The sequence below is a fragment of the Mytilus trossulus genome, unplaced genomic scaffold (assembly GCF_036588685.1).
Source record: "Mytilus trossulus isolate FHL-02 unplaced genomic scaffold, PNRI_Mtr1.1.1.hap1 h1tg000158l__unscaffolded, whole genome shotgun sequence".
Classification (NCBI taxonomy): Eukaryota; Metazoa; Mollusca; class Bivalvia; order Mytilida; family Mytilidae; genus Mytilus; species Mytilus trossulus.
The window spans coordinates 46,880-69,789 of NW_026963304.1; the positions used below are offsets into that span (position 1 = coordinate 46,880).

General features: G+C 32.8%; 1 protein-coding gene across 1 annotated transcript in view; it reads right to left on the reverse strand.

Moving 5' to 3' along the window:
- The window catches only part of LOC134700540 (uncharacterized), a 48,790-nt gene that overhangs the window by 20,206 nt on the left and 5,674 nt on the right, over positions 1-22,910 (reverse strand). Inside the window, exons 2-6 of the mRNA XM_063561923.1 lie at positions 17,173-17,433; positions 15,946-16,053; positions 15,021-15,470; positions 2,145-2,302; positions 555-1,775 (exon numbers count right to left, since the gene is read on the reverse strand). Coding sequence (XP_063417993.1) covers positions 555-1,775; positions 2,145-2,302; positions 15,021-15,470; positions 15,946-16,053; positions 17,173-17,433 — 2,198 coding nt within the window. The remainder of the gene's footprint in view (positions 1-554; positions 1,776-2,144; positions 2,303-15,020; positions 15,471-15,945; positions 16,054-17,172; positions 17,434-22,910) is intronic.

The following is a 22,910-nucleotide window of genomic DNA, read 5'->3' on the forward strand; positions in this document are numbered from 1 at the left end:
AATATGGCCGATATAGCCTACAGCTAGCAAGAGTTTTTTTTTTGTTGGGGGGGGGGGGGGGGTAGATATTGGACTTGTGTGATATCTTCTTAAACACATAAAACATGCTTAATACTATAATTCTTGAATGCAAATTGTTTATAATTAATTTAAACTTGTATCTTGATTTAAATCGTGCTTACGCATAACAATACCGTTAGAAATATCTATTTATGTAATACATAACAATGAGTCGGTACGTATATATATACATATACAGACTAGGACTATTCCGTAAACCTTATAAAAACTAATCTCCTCTTTGTCTTGTTCTATTTTTAACTTTTTATAAAATGTTGTCTGTTCATATTTGACTTACCATTATTTGCAAATAAATTGAAAATAATGGAATAGTACTCCTCCATTTCAAGGTCCTCCAAAAATCACGAGTAAGTTGACCGTTACTATGTAATTTTAGTTCCGGAAAAAACAGACTATCATGGGGTAGGTTTTTGAAAGGACTAAAAGAGGTGAACCAGTAAACCAGTATACCATATACCTAATCTTTCACTTACATAAGTTATTCTATGTTGTAGATCAGACCATTCATCTGTAAACTCGTGTGTAGTTGTACAGGTCTCACAGTAATATATTGTATCCTCCTCGTCACTAAAGTTATTCGATCCTGTAACAAACTCTGGTTTTGTTTGTCCACATTCCCACTTTTTCTCAAATTTTACATTGGACATCTTAAATCTTGTGCTTATTAACTTTGTCATTTCATCGGTCACATAGTCAGCAATGTATTTGTACAAACCTTTTTTGATATGTTTCCCAAACTGCCAAACCTGAATTTGAATAACATTTGAACATTTCATTACAAGCAATTTTCTTAATTTTTTTGTCTTCTGTAACTCAAAGACAGCAGAACCTCTGAAAAGAGCAATATGCTTTTTCTGTTGCTTAGCGGCAACCTGTGCAACTTTATATTTTCTGGACAGTGCAGCAATCAAATGATTTATTAGAGGTGGTGGTAGAAACCTGAACATGAAACATAACCATGTGGATTTTTTACAGATACCTTCTGTCACATTAAACATTTCATATATGTCACACTCAGGTTCTTCTTTAATCATGCAAGGTACATAATAGCAAGGTTTGTTATCAGCAGTGTCTCTCTCTGATATATTTGGACGTATGATTATATCAAACTTATCCATGACATTCAGTACATGATCTTTGTGTTTGTACAAAATGTTTTGTTCTTTTTTGAATATATCTTCTACAACTTCCCAATGTAATTTCCCTTTACAGAGAAATTCCTTCCATTCTTCTTGATGCTTTATGCTACGAGCTCGAAATTTCTCTGCTGTTATTATACATTTAAAAGCATCAGACAACCATTGTGTATCTAAAATAATAAAATCTGGAAGATCCTTAAAATAAACCAGAGCTCTGATTTCATGGTGAAATAACAAATACAACATGAGTTCCTTGTCATTCAATGGGTTCGGCGTTTCAGAAGAGATAACCCTTATTTCTTGATAGGAAATAATTGGTAACTCCTTCTTCTTCTCTTGAAGTCTTTGTTCGAGCTGAATGAATTTTAAGGGATAATTTATGTTCCATGTTCTCATTGTTCTGGCTAAGTTCACAATATCTTGTCGTATTTGCTGGAATACATTGTTATTATCCTCTGTATTAGAAATTAAGTAGTCACACCTTATATGTCCACGTTCATCTTTTGTCATTTTTTCAGTATATGTAAACAGTTTTTTCCTGCATGCATCTTCTATCTATAAAATAAGATATTGTTTTTTTGCTTAGTCATGTTAGTATTTGCATTAACCCCCACACACCCTAAAAGAAACATCTTTTTATATATATTGTGATAACGATAATCATATAAATTATATTATTGAATGTTGGAAAATCACAAGTGCAAGAATTCGGTAGTATGTGTTACACTTTATTCATTATTTATAAATTGATCAACCGAAAATTAAAGATAAGCAATACTTTCAAATTGAATTAATATTTTCGATAAAGCTGAGCATTTAGAAAGCTGAGCATTTAGGCGCTTAAAAGTGGAAGGAAAAAATCATCAAGGAAAGAAAAACTAACAAGATCATATTAAAACAAAATGAAAAGGTAAAAATGTAAACCTCTTCTTCATCTGAAGTTACAGCATCTTTCCAAGTGCCAATAATAACTACTGGTGGATCAAGATCATCTGATGTTGTCTTGCTGTCATCAGGACTACTGTTGTCCTCTTCCAGTCTACTGTAGCAATGTATTGAGTCCATCCATAATTGGAATAAATCTACAAAGAAATGTTAAAATGACTTCATATCACCATTTATTCAAATCTCATGAAGATATATAGAAAGTTCTATGTAGTAGATTAATCTGAAGTAGCTTTACCAATATGTAAGTCGGTCTTAATATATAGGAATGACGAAAAACACATCACGAACTGTCTTTCTTTTCACAAACACAGAAATGTTATAAGAACATGTAATAAGTTTACTGTTTCTATTTTAAGGAATACACATTCATGGTACCATTTTATATAATAACTACCAGTACATGTATATGGTATTTCTTAAACTATTCTAAAACAAGATCATGCAATTTTTAAAAAAATTTAAGAATAGGTTTACTATTTTAAGAATTTTTTGTGCAATATTTTAGGTCTGAAATCACTAGTGTTAATGTTTACACATTCTTTAAAACAAACAAGAGTGCACAATCTGAAATGTCTCTCCTTCTTTACTGTCCATTGGTTTTATATTGTTAGTCCTAAAAATAAAGCTTTACCACAAGTATTACACAAACTTAACACGAAACAAGAAATTGAGGTCAATGTCAGATAAACCAAACAGGAAATACATGTACACCTTATAATCATTCAATACACCAAATATCGTTGACCTATTACTTAAAGTTTCTAAGAAACACTAAACCAGGAAAACTAAACATTGTCCAATAAACCATGAAAATGATGTCAAGGTCAGATGAACCATGTCAGACAGACATATACAGCTTACAATCAATCTATGCATCAAATATAGTTGACCTATTGCTTACCGGGCATAGTATAGAAACAAACTTAACCATGAAAACATAACATTGACCAATGAACCATGAACATGAGGCCAAGGTCAGATGATACCTCCCAGACAGACATATGCACCTTACAATCTAATTCCATACAACACATATAGTTGACCTACTAGTTTAAGAAAAACAGACCAAACACAAAAACGTAACACTGAGCAATGAACTATGAAAATGAGGTCAAGGTTAAATAAAACCTGCAAGACTGACATTATCATCATAAAATATTTACATACACCAAATATAGTTGACCTATTGCATATGATATTAGAAAAAAAGACTAAAACACAAAAACTACACATTTACCACTGAACCATGAAAATAAGGTCAAGATCAGATGACACCTGCCAGTTGGACATGTACATCTTACAATCATTCCATACACCAAATATAGAGACCTATTGCTTATAATATCTGATATATGGACTTGACCTTGAAAACTTAACTGTGTTCACTGATCCATGAAATGAGGTCGAGGTCAGATGAAAATGGTCTGACGGGTATCATATTACTCATAATACGAAAGAAATTAACATTAATTACAAAAAATCTTATCTTTTTTTTTCTCAAATAGTCACGGAACCATTAAAATGAGGTTAAGGACAATGGACATATGACGGACGGAAACTTCATAACATGAGGCATCTATATACAAAATATGCTTTTTAATCTTTGATTTGTTGGTTTACAGATTTTTTATTTTAAAAAGACGGGTCGATTGGTCGATTTTTTTTTCAAATCCTACAAGATACTCATATGCATATGTATATAATAAATGTATTTCAGCTTTGTAACAATATTTTTGATATGCTTTTTTAAAGGGTGTCATCATGTCTTAAATTTATTTCCGAACATTATTGCCCAGCTGTTTTAAACCATCGTCATCTAAGATTGTTAAAAGGAAAATATTACCACAGTTAATAAAATGCTTCGCCGAAAGCAGACTGATAAGACCACAGAGGTGAAACCCTGAATAGTTGGGGAAGTTTGGACACACTATTCAATCTTGATACTGTCTGAATTTGGATTGTGATCAAATTTTTGACATAATATAGGTTTCTCAATAAATGTGGTCAAAGATCTTAAATTTTAAAATGGGACATTTAATTTACCTAGTATGGTCTGATATCCAAAATCTAACAACATGGTTAGATTCAGCATATAAAAAACACCAACTATTTAATTTCACTAGAAATCAAACAAAGTTTAATTTTGGACCCTTCAAACCTTTATATGGACTTATTTGAAAAAAGAGGCCAAAATAAAAATTCTTAATGCACAATAAGAATCAGCATATCATAGAGCCGCAATAATTCAGTTTTTGATGAAATCAAACAAAGTTTAATTTTGGACCCTTTGGACCTCAATGAAGACCAATTTAAAAATGGGGCCCAATATCCAAAATAGTAATACAAGGTTATAACCCCCAACATGTAAAGACTTTAAATCAATCCCATTGGAATTGGTTAAAAGATTTGTATTTATTTTCAATTGAAGATTTCTTGCTATTGTGCAATACTGTGTTATTGCTCAATACTATGCTATTACGCAATACTGTGCTGTTGCACAATACTTAGTTCATCTGTTATATATACATAGATTCTACCACTGCATCGAGTGTGATACAATATTTATCCACTCGAGACAGTTAAATTTTCAAATTTAAAACACAAGGCTCGCCAAGGTTTTAAATATTTAAAATTTAACTGTCGAGAGTGGATAAATATCGTATTACACGAAATTTGGTGGTAGAATCTGTTTCTCTAATGATTTTCAAACGATATGCAGGCAAACGTATTCCTTCTTTTCGAATGATCTGCAAAAAGATGTGTTCTTTCTATGTGACGTCATCAGGCATGGTCGCCTTTTTTCATGCCGTCGCAATAGGATTCAGAGGAAAGCAAGAAAATTCGACGTCATAATCGGATTTTAACCAATGAAAAACTGAGATCAAACGAATCACACATTGATTAAATTTTTTATACAACGGGTGCAGAAAGGGATAAATTGACGAAGAATTAGAGAAAATAATTTACACACCCTGTTTGGTGTTTATCTCATGCCATATCAGTATTTGTTGCGTTCATATATAAATCAGAAATAATCAATGTGAAAATGGAAAAATTTTGGGGAAAAAAATAAAATTATGAAACCCCCCTCCCCCCATAAAAAATATCAACCCTCAAAAAAAATTGAACCCCCCCCCCCCCAACTTTTTGTGAACTCCATTTTCTTTTTTAATTTTGAAAATTATTTTCTTTTCAGGAAAAATACTTGTTTTTTGCCCCTAAATTCTAAACGTTTGGGCCAATTACCCAAACGCAATCCCAGCCTTCCCTTTGTGGTATGGAACCTTGTAGTACAATTTCAGAGAGATCCATACACTTAAACACAAGTTATTGGCTGGAAACTAGAACACTTAGGAGATAACTGTATTGTATTTTAAGCTCTGACAGCATCAATTGGGGATTTGGTGGTCGCAAATTAAGTTTACTGGCGACGCGCAATTGATGCCGTCAGAGCTTAAAATACAATATTTTTATCTCCATTCTAATATAATGAAACTGACAGAAATCAACGTTAAAACATGTAATTTGTCGTCTGCGCTTGCGTGTACGTCCCACAGCATCAATTGTCAATTGATGCCATGTAAAAAAGTGACGTTATCCAATCAAAATGAACGTTACAAACGTTGTTGCATTAGAATGCTTGTTAATGGCCCCTATATTGCCCTAATTCCTGGACCTTTGGGGCAATTACACCCAAACTCAATCCTAGCCTTTCCGTTTTTGTATGGAATCTTGTGGAACAATTTCAGAGAGATCCAGTCACTTACGCACAAGTTACTGTCCTGATACTACAGAAATGCATGTTTTTGGCTCCTTGTAGGCTTCTTATTCCTAAACTGTTGGTACCATAACCACCAAAATCAATCCCAACCTTTCTTTTGTGGTATTGAATCTTCATTCATAGAGATCCATTCACTTAAACTGAAGTTATTGTCCGGAAACCAAATGTGTCTTCAGACGACAACGACAACTTGATAGCATTATACAAATACATTTTTTTTGCAGTCGTACAAAAAGAAAAGAAAATGGTAATTTCACGAATGATTAAAACTCAGCTTGACCTCGCTTTTGATCAACTTTCAGGAAACAAGGTGAATGATGGGTTTCAATGACAAAACACTTGAAATAAGAATTGCAACCTATCGCACGAAAATAATTTTCCATCTGTTCATAAATGATCATGAAGTAGCGTCCAAAGAACAAACACGGATATAATGTCTTCCTTTGGCAGGCTATCCAGCTTTTGATATTCAATAGATAAACATTCTTTTTCAATCTATGAAAGAAGAAAATTTCAAATTGTTTATAAATATCTGTTATTTTCATCTTGACTTCTTTCATGTTTGGAAGTGTCCATCTCATATTCGAGATAAAAAATCAACAGTATTGTGACTATAAAATGAAAACAAACTTGTTTCAATGGGCTTTTATTAGTGTTCGTTAAACTATTTGAGCAACAATATTTCAAGATCTGTTTTGAAACAAAAACGCTACAGATCATTTATATAGATTTTTAATTTTTTTTTAACACCACTATGTTTTTCTATAAGCTTAAATAATGCATTTAATTTCTCGAAAACGCCACTGCACATGTATTTCTACCTATATTTCAGGAATAATGTATTTGTAAGGGCTGGCAGGAACAAACAAACATGAAAAGTCCATTTTTTTTCTAAAAATCCGAAAAATAGGGTGTCGGCTGATCTGTTAACTTGTGTATAAACAATGATTAACAAATTTGTCTGGATAGGGGAAATCTGATGTAAACAACTGACATTTAGATTATTCACCTTTTCATGAAAATACTGACCAAGTGTTTTACAGTATTATTAAAATAATATATATACTTGAATTGTTTTACATGTCTTATCGGGGCCTTTTATACCTGACTATATGCGGTATGGACTTTGCTCATTGTTGAAGGCCGTACGGTGACCTTTAATTGTTAATGTTTGTGTCATTTTGCATGTTTTGGTCTTTTGTGGATAGTTGTCTCATTGGCAATCATACCACATCTTCTTTTTTATATATATATATTCAAAGAAATTATTTTAGAAAATTAAAGGAAAAACAACTGGTTTTATTTAACTAGAGGCTGTCAAGAGCTTGTGTCGCTCATCTGTATTTACTGTGGTTTTGGAAATCATGCAAACTAAGGTCAAAATCATAAGAAATAGTATGATATACCCTAACAATAATTGAGGCCAAGTTTGGTTTAAATTAAAGCATCTCATCCCACTAGTAACTAGTCTTACAATAGTTACTGAAGACCCCTAATCATTATTTAAACTAGTTTTTTTAAAAGATGTGACCATTTGAAATTGTTGGGGTTTTTTTACAATTTTCCCATAGACTTCCATAATAAATCCCTATGTTCCATTTGAGGCCAGGTTGCATGGATGGCAGGGTAATCGGATACATTTTTCAATCAGTAAAATTGTGGCTAAGTTTAATTCTATTTGGCCCGGTAGATTAAGTGGAGAAGATAACAAAAATTTAGAAACAAAATTGTTAAAAATTCACTATAAAGGGCAACAACTTCTTAAGGGGTGAATTGACAAATTTGGTCGTATTGACTTATTTGTAGATCTTATTTTGCTAAACATTCCTGCTGTTTACAGTTTAACTCTATCTATAAAAATATTCAAGATAACCAGAAACTCCAAATTTCCTTAAAATGACCATATCTGGGACAGCAATCTAACATCGGGTTGTCTGATTCGTCTGAAAATTTCAGGCAGATATATCTTAACCTGATGAACCTTTCTACATATGTCAGATTTGCTCTAAATGCCTGAGTGTCAGACATATAAGACATAAACTGCATTTTACCCCTATGTTCTATTTTAAGCTATATTGGCCATCTTGGTTGGCAGGCGGGGTTTCTCATTTCTCAAACTAGATGCCCTAATCCCTGCTAATGATGACTGTGGCCATGTTTGGTTAAATTTGTCTCAGTAGTTTCAGAGAAGATTTTTGTAAAAGATTACAAAATTTACGAAAAATTGTTAAACAAGAGCATGAAGAGTTCACACACTGAAATGTCTCCCCTTCTTTACAAGTCATTGATATTATGTTGAAAGTCCTAAATATAAAGCTTTATTACAACTGTCACATAAACTTAACATTTACCAAGAAAATTAAAATTGACCAATGAACCATGAAAATGAGGTCAAGGTCAGATGAACCATGCTATGCAGACATGTACAGCTAACAATTCTTCCATACAACAAATAAAGTTGACCTATTGCTTATAGTATAAGAAAAACATACCAAAATGCAAAAACTTAACACTGAGCAATGAACTGTGAAAATGAGGTCAAGGTCAAATAAAACCGGAGCGACCGACATATAGATCATAAAGTATCTCCATACACCAAATTAAGTTGACTTATTGCATATAGTATTAGATAAAAAGACAAAAACTCCAAAACCTAACTTTGACCACTGAACCATTTAAAAATGAGGTCAAGGTCAGATGACACCTGCCAGCTAGACATGTAGACCTTACAGTCCTTCCATACACCAAATATACTACACATATTGCTTATAGAATCTGAGATATGGACTTGACCACCAAAACTTAACCTTGCTCACTGATCCATGAAATGAGGTCGAGGTCAAGTGAAAACTTTCTGACGGGCATGAGGACCTTGCAAGGTAGGCACATACCTAATATAGTTATCCTATTACATATAATAAGAGAGAATTTAACATTACAAAAAATCTTAACTTTTTTTCAAGTAGTCACTGAACCATGAAAATGAGGTCAATTACATTGGACAATGAACGACGAAAACTTCTTAACATGAGGCATCTATATACGAAGTATACAGCATCCAGGTCTTCCAACTTCTAAAATATCAAGCTTTAAAGAAGTTAGCTTACGCCGCCGCCGGATCACAATCCCTGATGTCAAGCTTTTGTCGCAGTCTCGACAAAAAATGACTAAAAAGGGAAATAACTCCCTTAGCGGTCAATTGACAATTTTGGTCATGTTGGTTCATATGTAGATCTTTGTTTGCTGATCATTATTGCTGTTTACAGTTTATCTCTATCTATAATAAGATTCAATATAATAACCAACAAGAGGCTGTCGAGTGCCAGCAAACCGGATTTTCCTGCAGAGGTCGAACCCCGAACTGTTGAGCAAGTATGGACACAACATTTAAGCTTAAAACAGCTCTAAATTTGAATTGTGATTGAAGATTTAAAATAGATTATTATCTAATTAATAATGAAAATGATATTTGCAAATCTGAACCCCAACCAGGAGCATGTAAAATTAAAAAATTAACACACACAACAAAAATAAGATACCTTCATAACACACATGACTTAAAAAAATTAGTTAACATTTTTATACTCGTCAAGATTTGCTCTAAATGATTTAGTCTCAGAGATATAAACAAAACTGCATCAACCCCCCTCCCCCATATTCTATTTTCAGGGCGGATAGATCTTGACCTGATAACCATTTTTACCCTGTCAAATTAGTTATAGAGATATAAGCCAAAAACTGCATTTTACACCCATGTTCTATTTTTAACCATGACGACCATCTTGATTGATAGGCGGAGGTATCGGATACATTTTATAAACTAGATACCCTACGGATGATTTGGTTTTAATTTGCCCAGTAGTTGCAGAGGAGAAGATTTTTGTAAAAGTTTACGGACGACCACGACAACGGACGACGGACGCCAAGTGATAAGAAAAGCTCACTTGAATTTTTGGGTCAGGTGAACTAAAAACATTCTTCCATCATTGGAAAAAGTTCTGAGAACAGTCCCAATTTGTCTGAAAATATTTTAATTCTTTTTAAAATTGTCTAATAATAATACAGGAAAAATGTCTATTTTTTTCTGAATCCTGATATGAAAATAACACAATAAATTGTGAGCGTGTGAGGCGCATTTCTAGATTAAGATGATAAATAAACATTTGAAACCCACAGATATTTTATCAAAGGAACATTTAAGGACAGTCAGTTATAAATAATGTGAGTACCTGATATCTCTTTTCTAATTGAATCTTACAAATCTGAATTTCTGCTGTATTTTTCTGACTGCATAAAATTTTTAATCCAGACAAACACAGAACTTTTGAAAATGTCTCAATCTTTATATGCATGCTTGAACTATTTTCATGAATGTATGTGTAGGACTCAAATCTATGGTGGGTTCCAAATCTATGGCAGATTCCTAATCTATGGTAAATGTGTTGTCATGCCATACCAAATCTATGGCAGATTTTTTACAATCCTAATCTATGGCAAGTTTTGTAATTTCCTAATCTATGGCGGATTTATGTTCACGGTTTCCAAATCTATTGCAAATGTTGTGCAAATGGAAAATAAAGCAGTACCTATACGACCAATGATTTGTCTTAAACAAGTGGACATGTACGACAACAGTAGCATGTCTATAAACATTTGTGAACTAAACATTCCATGATGGTCAACCAAATCGTGGTGGCAAAAATAAAACGTAAATGATGAATTCATATACAGACTTCAAGATTGGAATGATGTGCCCTGTAAAAAAAGCATTTTCTAATCTTTGCATGGTACCTGTTCAGCCCATTCATTAAAGGCAGTGGCTATTTGACCGGCACCGGCAAAATAGCAAATTTGCTATTTAGCCGGCACTGAATAAAACTGTTCATTAATGTGATTACGTAGTAGAGAATAAAAAAGCTAAATACTAATTTAAAATAATTTAATCACAATATCAAGCATTATAAATCGTGACGGTACAATCAAAATTAAAATATTGAAGATGTTCATAAATAAATAATTTATAACTTTATAATATTAATTTAAAGCATGAAAACACAAAAAATAAAATGTTTATTAAAAAGATGCACATCTGTGTAAAATCTATGGTTTAAATATATTGCTATACTATAAGAATAGTGTTATGTAAAATTACGTACATCATAAAAAAGACAATATTAAAAGATGTTTGCTACAAATTTTCAAAACACACATGATTTCACATTTTCTAGATCGCTATAAAGAGCGTATATATAGAGAAGAAAAAGAACCCTATCTATATATGCACACATGATGCAGATTCAAGGAAAGCCATTGTAATGTATAGTTCCTGTTTGGAGTGGCAACAATTATCATGTGCTAGACTAAAACAACTTCCAAAGGCAAATAATTGGTTTTGTAACAATTGCAAATGTAAAATCATGTGTCCATTTGAAATTCGGAGCAAAAAACTTTTAATATTGTCTTTTTTATGATGTACATAGTTTTACATAACACTATTTTATAGCGTGGCAGGATATTTAAACCATATAAATTTTACACAGATTTGGACATCTTTTTAACAAATATTTTAGAAAAAAAATATATTTAGTAATGTATATACAAATGTGTTTTCATGCTTTGAATTAAGATTATAAGTTATAATTTATTTATTTATTTATTTATGAACATCTTCAATACTATTTTTTTTTATTGTACTGTATATTGTGATACAATGATTTTAAATTATTATTAAGCTTTTCTACTCTCTACTTATCACATCAATGAACAGTTTTATTCAGTGCCGGCTAAATAGCAAATTTGCTATTTTGCCGGTGCCGGTCAAATAGCAAATTTGCTATTTAGCCGGTGCCGGTCAAATAGCAACTGCCTTCATTAAACTAACTAGTCTAGTAAGTCCCTTAACAAACAAGACGGTGTTTTATTTTATAAAACAGAAATGATAAATAATAAAAATGAACAGTTTCAATTTTCAAATAATATTTATTTCTTCGTTAATGCATCTTTTTTTTTATTTAATGAAGATTTCAATCAAATTGGTATCCGGTTATTTTATCTTTCACTTTATAAACTTCGCCAGCCGTAGACAGTAATATGTTTTCTATAATTCCTTTCTCGAAAAAATCGATGAAAAATGCGGTCCCGTTGCTCATCGCGGGCTCTGGCCGGTACAGCACATTTCGTGCGCCTTATGGATAATAGGTCACATTTTCCTTTAAGACCCAGTCACAACAGATCGTACGATTTTTTGTCGTGGAAGATCGTTAAAATAGTTGTCGTGCATGCAAAATGTCAAAAAAATATGTCGAGTGGTCACATCGGCTACGGCATGTCCACGATGGGTACACAACAGAAAAAAAGAATTGTAATTGTACTGTCGTAGGTCTGTCGCAAGTCGGTCATGCGACAGTCGTACGACAATCATGAGTTGTTTAGGGCTATTTCTCAGGTTTTCATGTCAAGGAATGCGTGTTTTACTGTCGTGTCACTGTCGTACACCTGTCGCACAACAATCGTGGGTCACTCGCCCGTTTGGCTCCGACCTACTGGTATATAAAGAAGGCCCGATTTATTGTGTGCCATTTGCCATTTGCTTTCACTATTGTTCAGTGTTATAAGTTCGGTCCAAGTAAACGACGTTCTTCGTATTAGTTTATATTATAAATGTTCCGCGAATTTAAACCAGGATGCCCACGAAAAGAAAAATTAACAAAAGAAAGGTGGTAGCAGTAAACGTGGATGATGTAGACCAGACGGAGGACCCCCTACCATAAGCTGAAGCATATGAAGATTCGGAAACTACTGGAGACGTCACTGGGGTCGGGGACGAAAATATGTTGCACGTCGAACATATAACTGTCGTACGGCAGACAATCTATGTTGTGTGAGCATCGTACGAAATTTGATATTCGTGAAACAATCGTGCGACTGTATCACGAGTGTCTTGCGACAGTCGTGAGATTGTCATACGACAGTCGTTCGATTGTTAAATATTAAAATGGTTTATTTTGGTACCCACAACAATGTGTTTATCGTGCGACAGTCGCACGGCTGTGGTAAGACACTCTCACGACAGCCACAAGACAGTGACACGACAAAAAAATCGCAGAGCAAAAAAGGTGCATGTCCAATTTTTGTCCCACGACACACGACAGCGCCACCATGCTCAAAATACGATATCGTGCGCCAGTCGTACGACGATGATGACCCATGATTGGACCAAAATTCCTGCCGTGGCGCTTCATAGATGTGTCGTGGGCTCGTTGTGACCAGGGCTTTAAACTCTCTGCAAATTGTTGTCGAGGGAAATGCCTATATCTGAAATAGTGTTCAAATCTATAGGTTCTGTCAACGTTTGCGGGGCAGACGATGTAATATGGCGTAATTCAATTGTGACGCAATTCAAAGATCTGCCATAGATTTGGGAAAAACAAAAATCTACCATAGATTTGAGTTGTTAGGCGTTTGTAACGTCACACTTGCCATGGATTAGAAATCTACCATAGATTTGGAACCCGCCATAGATTTGAGTCCTACATATGTAAGACAGATTAAGAAATTTTTATCAAGTCTTAATGTATCTGAACAATCTAGAAAGTTGCTCAATTTATTATATATATAAAACAATTATTAGAAAGCATTTGAATGGTGCTATAAGCACAAGGATTAACAAATGTGTATACATCACAATTGCAATGATTACAAAAAGTTTAAGTTATATAAAAATAAGATTCCAAAGCCTGTAAAACAATTTAATTTAAAAAAAACCACTTCATTGGTTTTGTGCAATCTGAACTATTTAATCTATTAAGAAATCATGATTTCGATGAGTAATCACTAAACGAAATCCACAGATATCTAACGTTGAGAAAACCATATAAGCAATATGTATGGCAAGGGTGAGTACAATTGAAATAATTCTATCATTTTATAACTTAATCAATAACAAACAAAATATAAAAATTATATAACAGCACATCAAATTTGAACATTGAAAATTGCTTATTGATTCACAGTCACTGGACCATGAACTAGGGGACAAATTTTTTTTTTTTTTATGTAAAATTATCGAAATATTCTTTTTTTAAGCTGAGGACAACCCATGCTTTGCAAATTTTAGGGGGGCAGACGCCCGTCACGCCCCGGCCTGAATCCGCCCCTGATATTTATTCCATTAAAATGCTACTTGTCAGTACTTGAACATTTGGAAATCGTTAAGCAAACTTGAAATCACTTACAGAATAGAAATGTTAAAAAGAACTGACATCAATATATTTCCAAAATCCTGCTGACTGCATAACAAATTTGTGTACAAGATTTGAATTTTCCAGGTTTTCTACCTTATGAAAGATTGAGAACAACTGACGGGTGATATATAAACAGTGATATTGTTTGCCTTAAAATAACGGGAGAATAAAGGCTTTTTCCCCTGTAAAAGAATCTCAATTTGAATAATGGCGTAAAACTATTCCCTAAAAGACAACTTTTTTCCCAAACAGTCCAGTCTTAGTAGTCATTGTGCATGAATACAAACTGAAAAACACTCATTTAAACATTTTTCATGCATACAATGACTATATGTGCAGATTTGAGGGTCTATTTATGTATCATCACTGACAATAAGGGGTCTTATTTCAAATGAGGGTTTACCTCTTGAAAGGGGGTCAGCAAATTGAAGTTCCAGTTAAATTCATGGTTTATTATAAATTTCCCAATTTGATAAAAATGACGCATATTTTCCCAAAAGAAAGGGTAGAGGTAGTTTTGAATAAGGTCAACAATATCACTGATAAATATGACATATGTGAGACAGATAAATCTGTCTTTTAAACAAAAGCTATATTTAGCTCATCAACATTTTGGCATCGAGCATTACTGAAGAGACATTCATTATTTGGTAAAATTGGAACAGTTAATGCAATTAATTGACTGATTGCCTCGCATATTTTCTTTTTTACTTGGAGCATAAATGGGGATCTATAGTTCCAGACAACAATTTGTCTTTTCAGTAAAGAAAAAGTTGTTATAAATAAAATATTTTAAATCTCATTTATCTTATCTCTATGAAATGTTACCTTGTGCTTTTTTGTCGTCAGCTTCATTGAGTTTTGTTACAACAAGATAAATTGCATCTGAGGACAAAAAAGTTTGATGGGTGTGGTAAAATTCTTCATCTCCTGCAAAATCCCATAACAATAATGTGGCATACTCCTCTTTGTCATGGAAATCAACATTAGATTTAAGCATGGTTTCAATATCCATTTTTGCCTGTTCTAATGCTTGATTTCGTTGCTGCGAGGTTACTGGAAGTTCAACTTGAGATTCAGTAGTTACTTGATGTTTCCTTTTATTAGGCTGCTGGGTTACTGTCTCTGATTCTTTTGATTCCTCAATACGGTTGTACAGAATGGTTATGCCAGTGTTTTCCTTGACAGCTTCATGTGCTCCTTCTTCCACTGTTGCTTCAATTGTTTCTTTGTATTGTTTCAAGAGTCTTGCATGAATTTCAGTTTTTTTATTAGTTCCTATCATTAGAAAATTATAATAATATTAAAGAAATATTAAGTAAGATCCCATAAAAAAATAAGCAATAAACAGTTACAAAATAGATGTTGTCCATCATTTTTTTTTATTTCAACCCTTAGCTAGTTCTACAAAAATACACATGAACAGTAATCACAATTGAACAGGGAGTTTCTTTAGTTGGTTGTAATATTGATATAACAGATTTGATGAAAACTAGATGCATATTCTACACATACAATATTATCATAATGATGCTAAATAAAGTTAAGATATTCATCAAAATAAATTTAAAAAAAAGCATGCATTAAGATTCATCATGAGATGATGTGGTTGACAAATAATTTGAAGGCAAACAGTGAATTGTAATTGTTTAATTGTAATTCGAGCGTCACTGGTGAGTCTTTTGTAGACGAGGCGCACGTCTGGCGTATATACTAAATTTAGTCCTGGTATCTATGATGAGTTTATTTACACCCTCATCCTTTGGTCTTTGTTGGAAAGCTGTCTCATGGGCAAACATGACACATTTTGTATCCATGTCTTCACATGTCAAAACAGCATTAGCTACCAAATCTTCATAAACTGTATTGATATGGAACTTTCAGATTTGATTTATACGTGTATATACAATGTACCATATTTAAAAGTATATCAGTAGTAAAAAAAAGTCCACAGAAAACAATAGAAAAGGCGAACAATTTTCATGATGTATTAACATTTTTACGACTGGAAAACTTCTTATTATCCTTCAACATAAGCTCTAATAAAAAAGGCAGGTGACAAAAAGGCAATTTAAATAGATAAATATAAAAAACACATGAAATAGTGTTATAATGTTATTCCTCTTTTCTGTGTGATATCATACCAAAGATAAAAACAATGATCATCATCTTTTTAATTAAAATTTAAATCAGGCAGGTGTTACCTGTGAAAGGGGATGAAGTAACTGAACATGATTAGCACATGCACAATCAAAATTTTGACTGAGGTCAAACCATGTGTCGCATGCATATTGATGCAAATGTGGTAGATCTCACAAAACATGTTTAACCCCACCGCATTTTTGTGCCTGTCTCAAGTCAGGAGCCTCTTGTATTTTTTTTAAATTTATTTCATTTATATGTTTTGGAGTTTAGTGTGACGTCTATTTTCATTGAACTACAATGTAGTACACATTTTGTTTAGGGGCCAGCTGAAGCCCGCCTACGGGTGCGGGAGTTTCTCGGTGTGTTGGAGACCCATTGGTGGCCGTTGGCTGTTTTTTGCTGTTTGGTTAGGTTGTTGTCTCTTTGGCACATTCACCATTTCCATTCTCAATTTTATTGTAACAATAATGTAACAATGAACTTTTGGGGTCATAATTTGACAAAATCAAACCAATCTTTAGTTATTGTGTTCCCCTTTTCTAATACTGTTACTATGTCTATTGAATTAGAAATGCACTTGTACCATAAATATCTCTTCACATAGTTTCTGACTGGATGAACTATTTATGAAAATTCTTGACCTGGATTCATTGAAATGTATCTTTGAATTGGATCTTGTAAGACATATGCTTTGAAAACTGGAGATTGATAGATCGTAACATAATAAACCAAATAATATTGCTGAATAATAAGTTATGTAAACTAGAAATCGAAAAAATTATAAATACTTTCTTAAGAAAGGAAAAACATTTGTGTTTAAGCTTCTACTTCATACCATCTAATTTATTCCATATTCCATCATCAGTCATGGCTTTGCATTTTATTGTGTGGATTTCTATTCCATTTGTACTTGTTACATCTATGATGTCTTCACCAAACAATCTTCTAATCAATGATGTCTTTCCAGCACCTTTTTTCCCAACAACTACTAAACGTATGTCTCTCTTTTTCTCAGAGCCTGACTCAAGTAATTTGAGGTACAAATCAATAGATCTTTTGTCAGCCATTACCTTTATTTCAGTTGGAACCATATCACCTAAAACAATATTTTTCATAAATGTTTTATTAAAGCATAGCATAACTTTACTCATCTATACACATATAACTATTCTTTTGAGTGCCTGTTTTTTATTGTATGTTAGTTTTAGAATTTTTTTTTAAAGTTTTAATTGGAAGTCTTAGTGAGTTGAATTGTCATGATTCTTTCAAAAATTTAATATTTAAGACCTTAGCTCGGACATACAGATAGACACGAGTAACACATAATGCCCCCTTCTCTTCTATTTGGGCTCACAAATCATAACAAAGTAAACAGCTATACAGCAAGATTTGTCCTTTTTATTCATATCAAAATTGGTGAAAAAATCAAACAGAAAATTAAAGTAGCATATACTCTAAAAAAAAAATTCGTGATTTGTCTCCTTGTTATAAAAAAATCTTTTTTTCACACAATAAATTCTTTGATAATTTAATACTTTGTATACATATACTACCACTTAAGTTTTTACACATTCATTATATGGTTATCTACTTTTTAAATCCACACAAATGATTAAGCTCAGTCACTTGTTGAAAAAAGAAACATATGTCCGATATCACTACACAGAGATTCCCAAACAACTATTTTTTCGCAAATTGGCCCAAAATAGACTTAGTAAAATCAAAAGCACTTATATTAATATCCAATAACTTATATTCCATATGATCTGCATTTTTGTTTCATATACTGTGGAATAAATAAGCATTAGCACATCTCATTTCAATGGAGATTAGTTTGTCCCGCCCCTTTCAAATGTAGTCAATTGGTCCGAGTACACAGTTATCGTCCCTTGATTTTTGTTGTCGATTTTCGTTGTCCACAAATAAAGTCCCTAGTGTGGACAATGTGTTACTTGTCAATCTTTTTTTATACCCCTTCCAAATTTATTTCTTCATGTTTTATGCCTCAAATGGCAAGTAGTGGGGTAAAATTACACTGTGAACAAATTTAATTCATGAATTTTAAAGTAAAGTAGTGATTTGATCCAGCTGAAAAAGGTTAAAAATAAGCATTTCTGAAGCTGTCAAAAGATTTCAAGACCAATGTAACAGAAAATTGTCCATATTTTGAGTTAGAGCCGATGAATTTTCTATAATTTTGATTTAATTTTTCCCAAAAGTAGTATATTTCAAAAATTCAGATACCTTTCATAAATTAAAGCCCCTTGTTGCGTTAATATTTTCGACTGTTTAAAGACACCTGCTACAAGTGAATCAACACCTATCATTTCTTCTTGTAAACATAAAAAAGGAAAAAGGAGCACATGTAAGACATGTGATATGTTAATCACGACTCCTGATTTTACTAGTAATTTAAAACATCTAAAACATATTATACTAAATCTTTCGAGCCTCTGGACTGTTCCACGGACAATGTCGTGTACGGAATCGAATGTACTTTGTGTGGACTACTTTATGTTGGTGAAACTCGTCAAACTTTGCGTAAAAGAATGAATCAACACCGGTCTGATAATAAAGATCCTCAATTTAGGGTTCTTTATAACCATTTTAATCAACCGGACCATGATCCTTCTTTATCTATCACTGTCTATGAAAGTACGCATCATTGAGAAAATTTATCACCACACAAATAGCCCTGTACTTAGTACTCCTTTCCTCAAAGATAGAGAAAATTTCTGGATAAGGGACTGTAATGCCATATGGTTGCAATGATAATATTGAAGGAGTAAGAAATTTGTCAAGTCCTGCCTGCAGTGATGTTAATGTAATGAGTTTATTTAATACTACCATACGACAACAACGTAGTCATGGGCAAAAATATTACCATCGGCCTAATGTAAAAAAGTCTTCCAAATCTAGATCACTCTCTAGGAGCTTTGATGACCTTCTTTCACATCTTCATCATCCACTAGGGTTACATTACATAAGAACTATTCTCTTTTCACTGCCAGTTACTTTTCTAAATAATTATGAATTCCATTGAGGACTACGCCAGAGCATGAAATTGACCTGGACACTTTGTCAGAATGGGTTAAAACTATCAGGTCTCTGATAAAACGTCGCATTCACAAGTTGAAAAACTGTGTAAACGATCGACCAAAGTCTGTTTTCAGAGACAAAGAGGCCATGAAATGTCTATCATCTCTTCATGATAAGTATGTTGTTGTTCCTGTCGACAAAGCTTCAAATAATATTGTCTTTGTATGCAAATCGTATTTCTACGAATGTCTTGTAAAAGAATTGGGTATAAAGAAGCAATCAGGTAATCCCACATACAAAGACATATCATTTGACAAGGATGAGATTTTAGCAAATCATAAGTCCTTCATGGCTTCAATGAACATTACATTGAACACCAAATCGGAGGACTTACCTTGTTTGTATTTGATACCAAAGGTTCATAAAATTCCGTACAAACAACGGTATATTGCTGGCTCATCTTCATGTTCCACTAACATGACTAAAGAATTGTCTATTAGATTGACTAAAATTCTGTCCGCAGTTAAAGAGGGTCTTCAGAAATATTGTGAAACTGTTTACTCGCGTAGTGGTATTAACCATATGTGGATTCTTAAAAATTCTAAAGAACTTCTAGACAATTTTAAATCTCGGCCTTTTTCTGAAATTAGTTCTATCAAAACTTTCGATTTTTCAACCCAGTATACCACCATTCCCCATGTAAAATTAATAAAATCGCCTTAAAGAAATAATCCACAATGCCTTTCAACATAAAAATGGTAGCATACGCTATACATTTATTACTTTGGGATTTCATCAGGCATATTTCGTTAATAGTGACAAACAAAAAGGTAAAACATGCTACACAGAAGGTCAGTATGCTGGAGTTTCTTATCAACAACATATTTGTTGAGTTTGGAGGTAGACTTTTCCAACAAATTGTCGGCATTCCTATGGGAACAAACTGTGTGCCTCTTCTTGCCGACCTCTTCTTATTTTCTTATGAATCAGAGTTCCTCCAGACACTTGTCAAAAACAAGAAGATCAAAGAAGCCAGATTATTTAATTTCACTTTCACATATATTGATAATGTTCTTTCCATAAACAATCCGAACTTTTCTGATTGGGTTCCATTAATATATTCCCCAGAACTAGAGATTAAAGAAACAACAGACACGGCTTCCTCCGCCTCATCTTTAGACTTATATCTCGAATTTGACTTACAGTCATCTCAGTACCAGAATCTATGACAAACCAGCCGATTTTAATTTTGAAATTATAAATTTCCCCCACCTTAGTAGCAATATACCAACTTCACCTGCATATGGGATATATATTTCCCAACTTATTCGATATTCAAGACCTTGCAGCTCCTACTCAGACTTTGTAAAACGTCATCAATGTCTGAGTAGAAAGTTAATGAAGTAGGGGTATGTCAAAGAACGTCTCGTCCTTTTTCTAAAAAAGTTCATCGGAAGGTACCAAGACCTTGTTGATAAATATTTCTTATCAACTTCACAAATAATACACGATGGTCTTGGTGTATAGATTCTGCGTACTGATGTTGTTTATCATCTTAACAACGTGTTTCATAGTTCTTTCATTTGTCTTTGTTCGAGCTATTATTGATGTTACTTTTACTGTCGAATGGTTTTATGTGATATCCGTTTGGCGTGGCTCGGTACTTGTACATCTCGTCAGTGTGTTTGTATTATATTTCAACTTGTGGTGTCGTGCTTTGTATATACAGCTTTTTGTATTTCTTTGGTTCTTATAACGTGACTCTGTACTTCAGAAGATCCCGTAAGTATGATATTGTTCTAGTTTATGTCATTATGATATATTTCTATTATGAATTACAAAATACGTTGAACCATAAACGTCAAAATTATTCAATCACGTAGTGGAATTTACTATTTATGTATTCTTATATAATTATAAATTCTATAAATAACTTTTGAACTATTTTCAATCTCGGTCTATCTCTGAAATTTATTTTTACATTCTTTTGATTTTTTAACCCTAAAGCTAACGTTGCCTATGTAAATTTTATAATTGATTGTATGCACATTGAACGACAAATTTATGTGACATATAAAATTTTCTGACGCCAGACACTCAAATCAATTGTTTCTATAAACGCTATAGTGAACCTTTATACATTGGGATGAACGGAAATTTATGGACAACTTCTCCAAAACAGGCTAATAGGTTTTATATCTGTTTCCCTTTATTTTCACAATAGCAGCAAACAACTGCTTAAAATGTGGGAAACACATTGGATCATTTATGGAAAAAAACTTGTACAAGCTGCTGTGTTTTTTGCAATTTTTGATATTAGGATCATACATATTGTCATTTCAAATGCCTTTTACTAGATTCCCCCTCCTGGCATGGTCTTCAACAATAACCATTGTTTATTAAACATCGTCATTACTGATGAATATCTCTATGAATAATTAGATGATAATTTAAATCATGTTGACAAATGGGTGGATCGTATCCTGCTGAACATTTTTTCTTTTTTTTAAATTTCTATTTATATTATATGTTAGAATTTTTAAGATAATGGACAAAACTATGTTTAAAGATATCATTACATATGTATGTTAAAGAACAATTACTTGATTAACAAGTCGACAGAAAGGCAATTCTAGCTTATTTGCAGATTTTTACTTGCTGGTCGAAAGTGTGTTTTTTTTTTTTTTACAGTTTTCAGAAAAACAGACAAAAAAATGTGCAAACAAATCATCATTAAACGGCAATAACTTCAATAAATAGTCGTAAACAGTTTTGGTCATGTTGACGTATTTGTAGATCTTGTCTTGCTAGGAATTTTATATTAAAGATTCAATATATTTATTGTTCATTTTAAGATATGTCGAGGCAAAACCGCAAAAATGGTAAAAATTGTCATTACACTTAATTACGCTGACTCTAATAAGAAGTCCACTAAGATTTCAACACTGTTTAATTATTTTTATAACTTGCATTGCTGATCATGTTGCTGTTTTAGGTTTCTTTCTATCTATTATAGTTTAAAGTTAATCATGTAAATTGGCAAAACTAGTAAAAATAGTAAAATTCATATTTTAAGGGTAATAACTTCTATAAGCAATCGACAGTTATTAACAATAGATAGATAAAATTTAGAATTCAAATTGGTAATGTGTCATAGGGATTACAATCCGAACAAAAAGCAGAAAACAGTTGAAGGCTCAATATTCTGAACATTTGAGCCAAAGTCAAGTTTCTATTTTAAAAGCAGTTTTCCAAATAATGTTCTTTTGAAGCAATGTCAGGCGCAACTTGGTTGGCAAGCCGGGTCATCAGACATATATCTTAACTAGATAGATACCCAAATAATGAAAAATCATATAATGGTGTCCAGTAGTTTGAACTTGAGAAGAGGATAACTGACCTAGATGCTCTCAAGAGACCTTCGCTCACCGTGGTCTGTGAGCATATTAAACAAAGGACACTCTCTAACATTGTAGACAAGAATATACCATGCCAAAAATCTCTATTTTGTTGATCTTGTATTTCTGATCTTTT